The following is a 15,577-nucleotide window of genomic DNA, read 5'->3' as shown; positions in this document are numbered from 1 at the left end:
TAATAATATCAACATCAAATAACACCATCAACTTCCCTTTGTCATGATACATATTGTCATCAGTCTATAACTTAAAAACAACGATAATAAAATTTCAACGAATCCTCAAAGTATACCTTTATATAATATATGTAACTTCCTGGGTTGTGTTAGATTTCGAATATACACACGTACCCTCGCCTTCGCACACAGAACCATTATCAGCTAGTTATTATCTCCGACTGTTTAAGATAACGCTAAATTGCTCAAGGGAGTGTCCGCAATTGGCATTTGATACGTGTGAGCATGTACAGTGTAACAAACCTCTATGGCATAAGGAACGGACAAAATTTGACTTGTAGAAGGGGGTAACTATGTCGGGTATTTATATGGGCGGACGCCTTTTTGAAATGAGTGAATGGAAGATCAATGAGTGACTGAACCTCTTCCTAACTGAAGTATTATATATATTCTATGAATGCGACTGAAATGACTTTAATTTGGTCGCTCAAACGCAAAAACGGATAACGCAGAACGCTTTCTAGCAATATATAATGACCATAAAAAATGCATATCAGATTGACTAGACTGGTCAGTCTAACGATTGGCATATGGTAATTGGTTGATGACGACATAACAGACGTCCTGGAGTAAACGTTCCCGCTGAGAGGTCCCCCGTATCAAGTTGTATAGACCTGGGATAGCGATCTTATATTAGTACGTGTACATTAACTGGAAACGTTATCATAATTCAGTATATCAAACAAGCACATATCCTTTACCTTGTTTTATCGACAGGTTCTCGTAGTCTCGCCATGTTTGCCAATGCTATGCTCTTGATATTCTCCAGGACATTTTCAAAGTATTTATCGGCATGGAAATAAACCTAAAACGTTGGAGAAAATGTATAGTTAGCTACTTTGTCAACTTTAAGACTACTTAGGTAAACAAGAGGCCCAGGGGCCTTAACGTTCTCCTGATTTCTGAAATAGTCCATTGGACCTTTTTAGGCCCCGGCCATCAGCTTCTGAGGGTCGGTCTGTACATACCATCAAGTTACCATCCCATATTGGTAAATTCTAAACTTTAGTTTGTATTATTGTCAATGGCTATGAAGCAAATTATGCTAAAATTGTTATTTCCCAATATAAACTATTGTAAAGTTTACCCCTTCCCTTAAAAACTTTCATCTATGAAGATTTGATTCCACCTCATTAAAGTCTTGATAGAAGATTTTTGAAATATCAGTCAGTTTGCCCTTTTGACCTAACCCCTCAGCTCTGGGGGTCTGGAAGGCAACTAACAAACTATCATCACAAACTGATAATTCAAACAAAATTATAATCAATTCAAATAGAAATTCAAAAAATTTTATTCAGTCCCCTATTTCACAAATTTTTGTACAAAAGTTTTCTGCAAAATATCACTGAAATTGGTTCAGCGGTTTCTGAGAAGATCTCGAAAAAGTAAATTTGTTTACGGATATACGACGCACGACGACGACGACGGACAAAATGCGATTAGTATAGGTCACGTGATACTTCGTCTCAGGTGACCTAAACATGAATCAAGACAACATTAGAATATTAATATATAAATCAAAACCACTGAAAAAGTACAATGTCAGGAGAATAAAACAATGAGTTCCAGAAGAGAATAACCGTCTTCTGCTGCACTGACTACACCCGCAATACAAACGTAGGTCAAATCCGGGATAGAACACATTCTCAAAATGAGAACAAGGATAGTGACAACGGAACCATCAGACAACAATCGTCTGACTTCATATCGCAAGACCATGATGTCGACCATAACGTTTTCCAATGGTCTTCATCAACCCGCATCTCTCGCAACAGTGTGTTGTTAATTTCTCCGTCAATAGTGGACATCTTCCACAATTTAGATTTACACGAAGATCATTTAACAAGTACCAGGATAAAATCAGGTGTTCTGAAGGGGTAAGTGTCTTTTCCTTCAACGACACCGACCATGTAAATATAGGTGTCATTCAGGTAATCTCCTCAAAATGATCGCCGGGGTAAAGGTAGCATTACCCTTACACGATATTGAGACTTTAATGTTTCGTCCAATCGTATTCAACCGTTTACGATGGTTGTTCGCTTTTGCACATTACATATTTTTATTGCTGTTGTTATAAACCCCATCCGATAATTGAATATCATTTAAATATGTTTAAACTGAATTATGACGGAAAACCTTGGCTTATTCTCGATGTTATTTTCAAGAGTCTCCATGGACATCTTTATTTATGTTAATACGTTGCCCGCGTTTTAACGATTTTGAGTTTGAATTATAGTTACCTTTTTTTGGTTTTGATGATTTTATACTGAGCAAAGTTGGGGAATATCATTTTGATGTTTTGCTATATTTTACGTTACCGATAATAACAGTGTGAACATTTGTAGATAACAACCATTTTTGGATGTGGATATACAACCTGTATCTTTTCATGCATGACGTTTCGGTGACTGCCCTTTGCGTATAATTCTCACTTTCATCAGACTAATGACCATTGCTGCATATGTACACTGATGTGTGAAGTATACCAGAATGAAATCGAATCAATCTCGTACACTTAGCACGTCTGTGTAAATATGCTTCACCACTCGTAAGCATGATGAAGGTGCCAATGTGGTGTCACTGGAACATCACATATCAAATCCAATTAATGAGTTTTGTTTTGTGCAAGAGTAACATCCTAGTTTAACACGGACATGTAGATAAAAACGACTGTAAAATTTCATTTATAAGAACCTCGCAATGTAAAACGTAAACTTTATTTATTTTACATCAATTGAGCAACAAGATAGATAAACTTATGTCAATCACGCTGGTTGGCCAAGATGGAAGCAGGCGAGTGGTCTTAAAGTGGGAGGAAACCGGAGAAACCGGGGAAAACCCACATTGTCGAGCAGATGACCGAGGTAAAAGGCAAATCTGTTTCCACTGTGCCGTTCGACCATTTGAACCTCGCAAATGTGAAAAAAAGCAAAAGCAAACGAACCTGAGTTCTGGAACGGTAAGAATCCGCCCTTTATGCTGAATGCAAGGAAAGTCACATAGCAAACAATTAGAACGATGTTTTCGGAATATCACTACCTCAAAGTAAGAATAATGGTAGTGGCGATTTCTGACCAATATCTCAAAATGAGAGACAGAGGAGTAAGGATGAGATCAATAATCCACGCTCATTCTGCAAACTCATTGAATACTCACATTTCTGTAGTCATCGTCAAGTGCTGTGTCATTAAGTATATAGGACGGATAGCCAATCTTTTCCACGATCGAATCAGCCTGTTCAAATTTCAATAATATTTGGTTTATAGTTGTGATTAGATTATGTAGAAGGTCAGCTTGGTATCACAGTTCTGCCATTTATATTTATTTTTTATATTTTTTTTTAGATAAAAAAACTGTTCTTGTTGGAATAAATCTGTCATACAGTTACTGGTTATTTGTATAGTAACGGGCCCGAAACTGACCTTATTGATAACAATATGATTGTAAACACATAACTGTAAAATGGTAAGAAGCGATAATGAACAATGTATTCATTCTGTATATGGATATGATACTTAAAATTTCTCATTTTCTCACTTTCTATTTTCTGATTAAGGTTCTTTTGGAGTAATTGTGTACTTCACCTTTTCTTCTGCTACTTTGCGAGTGTATTCGTCCATCCATACAACTTCATGTAGAAGCTCATTGAAGGCAATTCGAATGTCATGAATCATATCGAGCGCCTATGAAAACAATATCAGAATTAATCTTTAGAGGTGTATAATGTTTGGAATTGTGTGCAATGCTGGCAATAGCTATTCAGATGAAGCAACATTGCTTATACCCAAATAATTTGAACATTTTTGTTACCATTTTTTTAAATTTTGATCTGTCCGAGTGTTTTGTAATTATATGATTTCTAGATATACGGCAATAGCCACGTGATAGTGACGTGTCACGTGACACTGACTTACCACTTTCTTTGCCAGTTCGTCAAAGTGTTGTTGTACAAACAATCGCCCCACGGCATTCCCCATATTATCATTGACATAACTAACACAATCACGCCACCTCGACCGTTCCACCTCTGATCCATATATTTGCTATAAAGATACGAAAAGACAATGTATACAATAGATTTCTGCTTCAAAAGCTTGTTGATATTAAACAAATATAGCTTCTCGCATTTCACTTAATATCCTATATCTAGAATTTCACAATATCATATATCTATCAAAAACATGGATGATTTAAAGTCGTAATACACGTTTATGTTATGTCATTAAAATCACAATTGGGACAACATATACAGGTATGAAGTCAAGATGATAACAAAACGTGTTTGCTGGTATCAATTTTGATCATGTCGAAACAGTGAAGTAATTGTGGTCTAAATGAGATTGTTGACGTATTAAGATTGGTCATGTGATCAAATGGTGTTAAAGTCTCACAGACCATATTTCATCATCTTTGCATTGCAATGAATGCCAAATGTCATATATACGCTTTTAAATAAAATTTTAAAAACCCATAATTAGTGAGTCATGTACAAATGGTTATTTATGAACGGACAAGGTCTGGCATTAAACTCCTAAAATATAAATTATACATTTTTATCAATTTTAACATACCCTATGGTATTCCTTTCTCAAATCTCTGTATTTAGCAGGTAAATTCATCATACGGTTCATCATTATCCGCCAAATCAGGTAGTTCGCTAGCGTTCTGCAAACATATTGATCAAAATGTTAGAAAGCAAATGAACATTCGTCGTAAACTTGGCTTAAATTGTATAACCATGATACTACAATTAAATGATAGCATTTTTATACATAGTATGATCAGAATTTAGTATTGACCCCACACTCAGAATAAAAATAAAAATGGTGATGGTCAAGTTAATTCATAATCCTTTTCTCAGTTCTGAAGAAGTAGTCTTTTTTAAATGCAGACACAGGATCGGATGAACGACGCGGTATATCATAAGCTTAATTGTTTTCTATCTAGAGCATGACGTATTGAAAACCAAATGATTAATAATCCTGATATCCCTCCATGAATGCACTCTGTACACAATTAAGCTAATTTACAAACAAATACTGACACAATGGTTTCGTTGTGAGATATAATTACCCTGGTTCGGCAATGCGTTGACTGTGATAAACCGATGTTCCACTACTATAAACTTGAGTAATTGGCACAACATGTTTTCTACGTACATTCGTTAAGTGAATTAGGAAATTAATACTCAAAGGAGCACATAATAGGAGTGATTACATTATGTAACGAAATCAATAACGGTATGGAGTCCTTGCTTACGGCAGAACGACCACGGCTTCAACTAATGAATCTTGTTTAAACAAATGTCTACCAATATTAGGGTTGAACAAAATTAACACGGGTGTAAAAACACCTCTTAAATAGGATTTTAGTAACAGATACAGTGAATGCTGAATCATGAATGTTATACAATTACAGCCTTTTGAAAGGGTCGATAAATGGTTTTATTGACCTGAAAAATATCGAACGAGGACGAAGTACGAGGTTGATATTTTTTCAGGTCAATAAAACCATGTTTTAACCGCATGTAAAAGGCTATAACAATGTTATTATGCAATAACTGGCTTGATTTATATAATTCATGCAATGAATGAAAATGCAACTCTTGTACAATAGCGACTAATTTTTGAATCAGTTGTTAATATTTTGTTATATCTTTTAAACACTACAAAATCAAAAGTAACCTAACACATTAAAATGCATCCAATACACTAGTTCTTACGATAAATATATATTCTAGTAATCAAGTTTCAAAAACGTTTTGTAATAATTTTGTTTTGCATGTGCGGTCAATATGACTTTATTCGGGAATCACGTGACACTATTTGGCCAATTAGATAAATGTGAAAAATATGATTTTATAATAAAAAAACATATCATGGATTGTTTCAATCTAATAAGACTCAGTGATACTAAGGGCCAAAAAGTATGGGAATCCACAAGGAAAGGGAATGCGCAGTAAGCCTATACTTCGAATAATTCGATATTTTCTAGATATTGGAAACGTTTGAAAGAACATATAGTGAGGTATACGTAAAAATCTGTTAATGGGATAGTCAATCTGTCTGTTTCTCTTTTACTTTTTCTGTATATTTTGTTTCCGTGGGGTGATTGTACTGTATAAAGTACATTTTATTATTATTGTGTGAACAATATATACAACCATTTCTTTAGAATTACATCGTCAAAATTGAACTCTCTTTACTTACTCGAAACTTTCAATATATGCTTTATATATATATGTCATTTATATCTTATAAGTTTTACTTCTTATATCACGGTATGCAATGTTTTTGACATTCCTGTTGTTGCTTGTGTCTACGTTCTAAATGTGATAAACCGTTTTACCTCTCAAGCTGTTCATACTTCCTGTAGCCTTCTGAATATGTCTTCTTAATGTCTGTTTCTTGTTTCTACTGATTAATGCCTTCTGCACTAATTGCATTTCGCTTGCAATATTTCAATTGTTCACTGCTGTGTAATACATTAGATACATAGCTGCCTCGCGTGGTCTACCGAAGTAAGACGTTGTCGCTATCGAAATCTATCAAAACTGTTGTTTTTTCAATTAATCACGATATCTTAATTACTTAATATGATATGCATTTGCTTACTTGTTGTTAGATAATATCATTTTCCAAAAATGACATATTTCCCCGTAAAATACTCGACGCATATAATAAGGTTACAAACATTTTCTTATTTTGTTCTCATAATATGCGCAATAACATTTTAGTGGGAAAATAATAAAGGACAGTTTCAGGTCGCGGATAAAGAGTGTACCTTCCTGGAGTTTCGTTGATAATTTCCACCATGTGTTTAAGATACTCCGGGGCGTACACCACCACCTCCTCCAACTCAGTTATAGTGATGTTCACCTGGTCAAAGATAGCCCTCAGGTAGCGCATCCACTCAAACTGTGACGTAGAAAGGCAGAAATAGCATCACTAAGAAACATAATATACAGAAATTCGATGTATGATTGGGCCAGTTGTCACAAAATGGTGGACTTATATGACCAGCAAGGAAGCCAGAGGATGTGCGCTGACTAACTAACTAACTTACTGACTAACTAACTAACTTACTGACTAACTAACTCACTGACTAACTAACTTACTGACTAACTAACTTACTGACTAACTAGCTGACTAACTGACTAACTGACTAACTTACTGACTGACTAACTGACTAACTGACTAACTAACTAACTTACTGACTAACTAACTCACTGACTAACTAACTTACTGACTGACTAACTGACTGAGTGACTGACTAACTAACTTACTGATTGACTAACTGACTAACTTACTGACTAACTAACTCACCCCTGGGACGATTTGCTTCAGTTCCCTGACTGTCATCCTGTTGTACAATTTTTCATTATCTCGACGATCTACCTGAGGTACCGTGATCTGTAATGAAGCGTATAGTTATCACTTAGGTGTAATACAAATATCACATCTCAATTTTATTATGTTAGAGATCATAGTAGGTAGTACTCCAGACAACTCGTTCCGGTCCACTTCTTGTCATTTATTACTCTAACAGTATAATTACCTTAGCGCGCTAAGTTGGCCATTCAGTTTGAATTCTGTTATTGTGTACTGCAATGTTTGTACGAAAAATCATATTGACATTGTAATGCGATGCAGAACTGTTTGCTATAACACAAGTTACTTTACAGTTGTTTTATGGAATGAAATATTATGTATATATATATTATACTATTTGAATAAATAGACAAGAAATAGCTTAAAGTGTTGTTTAAGAACTCGTGTAGTTTATTGTTTTAACTTAACAGTTATTTTATGGAATGAAAAGATAAGAGAGAGCTTAAATGGTTGTTTAGAACTCGACCTGAGTTTTGTTTAGAACTTGAATAGTTTATTGTTTATAACTAAAACAAGTGTTGTTTTGAGTTCAAGCTGGAGTTGTTTGGAGTTAAATAGTTCATTGTTTAGAACTAAAACTAGTGTTATTTTGAGTTCAAGCTTGAGTTGTTTATAATTAAATAGTTCACTGTTAAGAACTTATACTAGAGTTATTTTGAATTCAAGCTGGAGTTGTTTGGAATTCAAGTAGTTTGATGCTTAGAATCATAACAAGTATTACTTAGAATATTTAAACTAATGTTGTTTAAAATTCAAATAGTTGGTGGATTAGAACCCAAGCTGGTTTTAGTACTAGTATATTTCATTACTCAAACGGATGTGGAATGTAAGAATTACATGTATATATCGTTCTCGAGATCTCTATACTGAAAAAATAAAACATTCGCCGAACCAATTTATCCCCCTTGCGTAAACTATTTTGCCAGCAGTTACATTCGCATCAGTATATTCAGAAGACATATCTGCTATAATAATGTCATATGTGATCATAATATTTAGCTTTAACGTCAGACTTAAACCCGAATTTTATCTTTCCCTCTTGTAAAACCTGCTAGATTGGTAAAGACGTAACTGCAGCGAACGTTTCCCTTTAAACAGTAGTCGTGATCGTTTGCTTTATTCTATTGTCGAAGTGACTAGGTGTTTAGTTGATGCGGGTACTATGACGGCTGAACATACGTTAGCGAGTCTTATCTCAAGGTCTACCATTTCCCGAATGTCATCTTCAGCAACAGTTTTATTGGCGCCGAAAACCATAGCAACAGCAACGGCAAACTCCTCGTAAACTACAACATCCGGGTCATGACGACCTTTAGTATAGTAGTCCCGGGAGGGCATCCCCAGATCGGGCTGATCGAACTGTAGATAAGAAAAATTGTAGGTGACAAGCTTTTCTTATTGTTGTTAACTTCAAACAAATGGTATATTATATGTATATTTATATATCTACCCCAAACAGAAGAAAGACCGTTACACACCAATAATAAGAAAAGATGTTTATCTTTAACACAGACAGGGATATTGTTGGCAAGCTTTTTCGATTATTGTAAAACATAAAGAGGTTTGACGACTGATCACTAATCTGACATAGAACGGAATATTTAGTATTAGAATGGGACTGGGACGAAAAGGTTTCTTCAAAATTCGACAACTTTAGACATCCAATGGCTCGTTCTGTCATGGTATAAATGGCGGGTATCGTCATTATAGCAGACGACACTTAACATTCGGGAATATCAATGGTCTTCGTGTAAGTTTAGTTCTATATCAAATTACCTTATCTTTTAATGTATTTTAAGTTTGATCTACGGTTTTATTGTTTACCTACCTGTATTATGTGTACGTCTGAGTTTTTGTCGTCAGCACTGACCCATTGGTCCACCAGAATCTTATTATTGTACAGACGTAGTTTGATGAGCAGCCCTGTCAGGTCAAACTCCTCATCCGGCCAACTCCCATTTACATACGTCACCGGCCAGCCTCCCAGTTCCTCAATCAGGTTAATGGCAGGCTCTAAGTCTCGTTCCTCAATTAAAGCTGTCAAATGTCAATTTCAAAAGTGACAATTAAAAATAACATATTGTCAAAGAGATTCTGGTGTCGCCGTTAATGTTAAAAAAAAGGTTTACTAGTTGAACTAGTAGTTTATGATTCTTATACTGATACCTAATACCTAAGAGGTTCAATGCGCCTGTATGGCTCACTTTTTCGGAGAAATATGTTGTGAAGTCTGTTGAATTCATGTTCAAAGTTGACTTATATGGATGTTGAACCAGAATTAATATTAGTTCGTTTGATTAATTGTTGCACGTAAAATATCATTAAGGTTGGATTTTGAAAGGATGGAAATCTACCAAAATCTGCTCCAAAAAACTACCCCAGGACATACGTCATATGACCTTCGGGATTACCTACCAACATTGACACTACATAATGCATAGGCCTATTGTCTGCATTGTATCATTGTTATGTGGATTTGAATGGACATTATGGAAAAAGTTACAAGAATTGCAATAATATAGTGAGAGTACTCACTCTCGTTGATACAGGAATGGTAGAGATGTTTGGCTTTCTTAGAAGCTTCACATTCGTCGGGAGTCACTGGAGATTCTAGTAAATCTACAAATAATAACATCAGTCACATTAAACCAACAAATAAAATAACCTGCTTGACAAAAAGTCAACGTTTACTGTTACTATAAATATAACATTGGTTTAATCTATTGAATTCTGTTTTATCAAATGCTATCAAACTTCATAATGTGGTATCTTACTGAAATTGCATGCATATGATATTTTTTTTATATATATATTTAAGGGTCAAAAGCTGCGGTTACTTTTGCAATAGATAATTGTTCTGCATATTTGAAAGTCAAAAGCTGCGGTTACTTTTTCAATAGACAATTGTTTTGCATATTTGAAAGTCGAAAGCTGCGGTCACTTTTTCAATAGACAATTGTTGTGCATATTTGGGGGTCAAAAGCAGAGGTCACTTGCCACTTTTTCAATAGATACAAATTTGGTTTTCATATGACTTCTGGGTCAACTCAACTCAAACGTCATACGTTTGTATGTACAACGACACACCAAGACTATTTTAATTTTGGCTAAATACTGTCATCCGCCTGCATCAACACGGGATTTGGCGATACCGTGATACTATTACGATTGGTCTGTTTGACATTAGGGAATACAGAACCAAACCACTTCCATTTTTAAAGACGTATGTTGTTCTGTATGAAGAAAGAAAGGACATATTTGTGTGGTACATGGAGATGTTCGTAACTTTGTATGACGCCGATACCAGTATTGTGACGTCACGTCGCATGACGTAGATAGGTACGTACCTTTAAGAGTAACATGGAGGTCGTCCCTTAGCTTTGCAAATGTGTTGTAACTTGGCCGGTCATCTGGAATAACATTGACTTTATTCCAGGAGCCGCATGCAAACTCGAAAAAGTTGTCGCAGGGATCGACTTCCTGGTTCATGCCTTGTAGCAGTCGAGCCGCTGTAAAAGTACACGTCAGTATACTTAGTATACTTCATAGTATATATATATATATATATAGGGTTTTGTAAGTACATATGTAATAACGACGGTATATGGTCCAATATAGGTACTGGATCCTAACAAACAGATGTTCGCTGGATGCGTATTACTAGAAATAGATAATTGGACACGTAGTTATAACTACAGTACAGACAAGTAAATTGTCAAATTTTCGAGACAATCTGCCCCTTTATCAAGACGCAACTAAATTCCAAACGATCACATATAGACATAGAATATTGAACAATTACACAAGTATAGTAAATAAAGAACGAACAAAACTCGGCCAAAACTGCAGGGTATCACTGGCAACGTTGATATGATTAAAATCCGGTATTCCTGACTAAAATAGTATGTTTAACGTAAATTGAATAAATATCTAAGTACCTCAATTGTATTAATACAGAAATGCGTAGTTTGAACACTAGTAAGCGATTGTTTTAGGTTACGATAGTAGGACTACTCGTCCAAAAATCTCATCTGATACCGATAACTTGTATCCTGCAATAACAAAGAAGGTGTTAACTATGAAAAGGGATGTAGATCTAAAAGAGAGGCACGGTTTTACATCATATAGATCTATAAACAAATAAATAAATAAAAAATAAAAAAGATGAGTCGAAAGAGTGAGTTATTACGGTGGGAAGTACCGACCAAGTACGCCCGACCTGATATTACTGGCATAGGTATTCACACAACTAATTCACCAATTAATTATCGAACGAAGAGATCATTAACACAAACATAGCGATGTTGTTCGTTGTTTATCTACTAAACTTGTAAAACTGTTCCATGTTCTATGTCTATAAAATACGTGATCTAATTTACTTGAAAAGGGGCAGATTGCCTCGAAAAGACAATTTACTTGCCTGTACGGCCATTAATATACTACATAACTATTTATTACTCACTACACCCCTTTACATATATGTATAAGTAAAGCAGTTTGAAACACATAGGGGCTAAGATATCTCCTGTTTTCACAGAGCAACATAACTAAATTATATGTAATGGAAAACGTATGTAACTTCATATTTTCGCGAGGCATGCGATCATTGTGTGTTTAAAATTGATCGGCAATTATTGTCGGTACGATAATTATGAGCTGTCGGGAAAACAACCGTTCATAATTACTTAACGAAAATGACAGCGAGAAAAAAAAAACGAACAAAAAAGTATTTTTAGATTCGTCGATTCCCTAAAAATTGGACACATACATGTATATTGTTTGATGTAAATATCGTAGATTCTAGTGCTATAATGTTCTATGTCAAGAGGAAAAGATAGCTTATAATATCAGGACTTCAGATATGACGTCATGTTTGGTCAGTATTGTAAACTCACAATCAACCAGATAACTAGTTTTCTACAGGAATTTGTTCGGTCTTGAGGCAAGTGAGTTGTGGCGTGATTACGTAAACAGCCTTCCTTTAAGTCATTAAACATGCAATTATGGTCGCTTTTATTTCCACTATTTCGGAATTCACTTTCTGAATTTTCGATATCGTCAATTGATTAATAAATGCTTACCTGCTTTGACACAATCCTGTGACAGACACACTGTATTAGTAGCAGCAAGCAAGGAGGCTCCACCTGTAGAATAGAGCGTTCACGTCATCACTAAGCACATGCACACAGGTAACAGTTTTAGAACGTGTAGCTGACGAATAAATTCCTAGCCCAGACAAAGGAAACACTTCGTAATGAGAATTGTCCGGATCATAGCCCTTGATCAATATATTGCTTCCTGGATTATCTGCTCCTTTTTAAAATATTTGATTGTTTCCTTTTTCTTTCTTTTTTTCCTTTTTTCGTTTTTGTTTTTTGTTTTTGTTTTTCTTTCTTCCTTTCATTTTTTTTAGGTTTTTGGTTTTGTTATTAAGTTTCGCAGTACGCATTGCTATCTTATGAACTATATCTTCTCCAATACTCTTATCACATTAACTACACTCCCTTTATACAATTAAACACTCTGAATTACATTTTATACAATGTTACCTTCTGAATTACCTCCCCTGTATAAAATGTTGTCCTCTGTATTACCTACTCTGCATACAATGTTTCCCTATAAATTACCTGCCCTATATACAAGATTACTCTCTGAATTACCTCCCTGAGTTTTGTCTTCTGAATTACCTCCCTGAGTTTTGTCTTCTGAATTACCTCCCTGAGTTTTGTCTTCTGAATTACCTCCCCTGTATACATGGTTACCCCCTGAATTACCCCCACCCCAATATATAATGTCATGTAGATTGTATACTCACCATTTGGCTGGTTGTCATGCCGGACAGCCTCGATAATAATAAGAATGACAGTGATACACAATAACACCCCACAACTAACGAGTAGAGCTACCTCCAGGTACGTTCTTTGTCCTATCCAGCCTCGTTGTCTTCTCTGGACCATGTCTGCTGGCCTGGCAGAAAACAAGTTAGAGTTAAAATAAGTTCGAACAACGTGTATTTGTTGCAGTATGTTCTTATATTTTCGTTCATACCCCTAAGTATAACAATATATATATCTGTGCGGGATGACGCCATGATTGCATAAGAAAGACTATTTTGGCGTATATAGCCACTCCCCGTGGATTGCTATGTTTACGGACATCATTATTCTGTATTTTGTATTATTTAAGACAGATCATAATCGTCTGTTTTCAGCATTTATGAGTAATTTAGATAAATTATTGCATATACCTTCATAATCAACTTATCATTTACCTGCTCTCAGATTATATAGACGACTGTTATTCAAATTCTATCCGAAGTTTTTGAATGAAAACACTTAAAACCTTTCCATAACACAACCATAACATTCCAATTACTGCGCTGTTGGTCATATTTGCGGATGATTTATCTTCGCTGTTATCGCGACCATTAAATATGGCGCGAAAATAAATACCAAACGATTATTTATAAATACACATAAATGTTTGACATGAAGGCCGTCGTCCGATAGATAATGTTTATAATTTACCCTGTACCTACCCTGTATATTTGACCTGAAGGCCGTCCTCCGATAGAGATATACCTACCCTGTATATTTGACCTGAAGGCCGTCCTCCGATAGAGATATACCTACCCTGTATATTTGACCTGAAGGCCGTCCTCCGATAGATAATGTTAGGAATTTACCCTGTACCTACCCTGTATATTTGACCTGAAGGCCGTCCTCCGATAGATAATGTTTAGATTTTCCATTCATTTCCATCACCGGAAGAGCAAGCACTGGCATGGAGTTAATACATCTGAAACAAAACTAAAACAAAATCTGTGTTATTTTTTTCCTCGTCGTGGTAAACATATTCAGTCCACGCCATTGGGTACATATTTTGTTACTTGTCTGTACCATTCTTCTTATACAGACATACACGCACCACATACGTTAAACATCAACATATTTTATAATGTTCATACAAATAAAAAGAAAATTGCATCAAAAATATGAATGAAAATATTTATTTCAAGATATGGTTGACACTTTTCCATCTCTGATTGGGTTTGGTTCTCCACTTGTGGCATTATTTACTTTCCAGTCACATGATTAATTTGAGGACAAACTCTTGTAACATATATTAATACTGTGCTGAAAAGTCGAATAAAGATAATGAAAGAAAAGAAAATAAGTTAAAAGAGGGTCCATTTGCTAAACATCAAAGTCTAAATAGCATTTATAAGGAATCTTTTTTTTCTTCACATTACCAAAGTACCAGACATGCCATTTTCGTCTGCTTTTGTGAAAACGAGCTGGAGTTTGACTTATATCTGCTCAAGAAAAGTTAGGGTTTTATTAGTAATAACAGAAGAAGCAATTCCGTAATCAAATTCAACCAAGACATTTTGATTCCCTTTGTTCTGATTAATATCTTATCCCTTGGCATTGACAAATAAATATCATTTCATCTATGAATGAATGATAAATAGAATTTACAAGAACAGAAGCAAATATAGAACTCGGCACGCGAGACATACCATTGTTCATACACTTAAAACAATCACTATTCTTTGTTGGAAATACATTGTTCAGCTATATATTAATAAATGGTTGACATTTAAAAAAGTTTAAGGACGAATTTAATAAAAATTTGTATTAAACAAATTAAGATAAAATGAAGGAACAAGCATAAAGATCGCCTTCGTTCTCTTATGGTATCTTTCTGTTCTAAGGTTTGTTTCTTTGCTTGCTGGGTTAATCTAGCCGTGAACAGCCAGTGCCGTTTTGAGGCGGGGTCTCCTTGTAGTAGTTGGTGACTACCTCACTGAACAAAATTCATGAGGCCCGTCGCATGCCATTCAGGGCAATTAGGGTAAAGTTTCTTGCCCAAGGACATAACCACGACAGTGCAGATCAACCTGTTTCTCAGCTTCCCGAGAAACAAACGGACATGGTTAGGAATCGTCGAACCACGCACCTCTTTTCCATGGAAGGCGAACGGCGTTACAAATATTACATCGTTGACGATGATAAATCGTGGGGTTGATTGGATTTCTGGTCGACAACATATCTGTTTAGTTTGGTGACAATATTTCCCAACAGACTTTTGCCATATAATTATGGGAGCAAAATGTGGCTCAC

At 35.3% G+C, this 15,577-nt stretch overlaps 1 protein-coding gene across 2 annotated transcripts in view; it reads right to left on the bottom strand.

Annotated features, from left to right (window-relative positions):
* The window catches only part of LOC117345114 (neprilysin-1-like), a 66,708-nt gene that overhangs the window by 12,774 nt on the left and 38,357 nt on the right, over positions 1-15,577 (bottom strand). The window contains exons 2-15 of one of the 2 annotated variants that reach the window (XM_033908073.1): positions 14,148-14,260; positions 13,267-13,418; positions 12,533-12,595; positions 10,799-10,960; positions 9,987-10,070; positions 9,280-9,488; positions 8,631-8,810; positions 7,386-7,472; positions 6,844-6,977; positions 4,632-4,725; positions 3,975-4,103; positions 3,645-3,743; positions 3,217-3,294; positions 762-865 (exon numbers count right to left, since the gene is read on the bottom strand). In XM_033908073.1, the coding sequence (XP_033763964.1) occupies positions 762-865; positions 3,217-3,294; positions 3,645-3,743; positions 3,975-4,103; positions 4,632-4,725; positions 6,844-6,977; positions 7,386-7,472; positions 8,631-8,810; positions 9,280-9,488; positions 9,987-10,070; positions 10,799-10,960; positions 12,533-12,595; positions 13,267-13,418; positions 14,148-14,236 (1,664 nt within the window). In that variant the 5' untranslated portion in view covers positions 14,237-14,260. Of the gene's footprint in view, positions 1-761; positions 866-3,216; positions 3,295-3,644; positions 3,744-3,974; positions 4,104-4,631; positions 4,726-6,843; positions 6,978-7,385; positions 7,473-8,630; positions 8,811-9,279; positions 9,489-9,986; positions 10,071-10,798; positions 10,961-12,532; positions 12,596-13,266; positions 13,419-13,989; positions 14,017-14,147; positions 14,261-15,577 lie in introns of those variants that run through there. The other variant, XM_033908074.1, reaches the window with a different exon arrangement.

Source organism: Pecten maximus, chromosome 16 (genome assembly GCF_902652985.1).
Source record: "Pecten maximus chromosome 16, xPecMax1.1, whole genome shotgun sequence".
Classification (NCBI taxonomy): Eukaryota; Metazoa; Mollusca; class Bivalvia; order Pectinida; family Pectinidae; genus Pecten; species Pecten maximus.
Note: the sequence above shows the minus strand (reverse complement) of the source record. Positions and strands in the feature narration are given on the sequence as shown.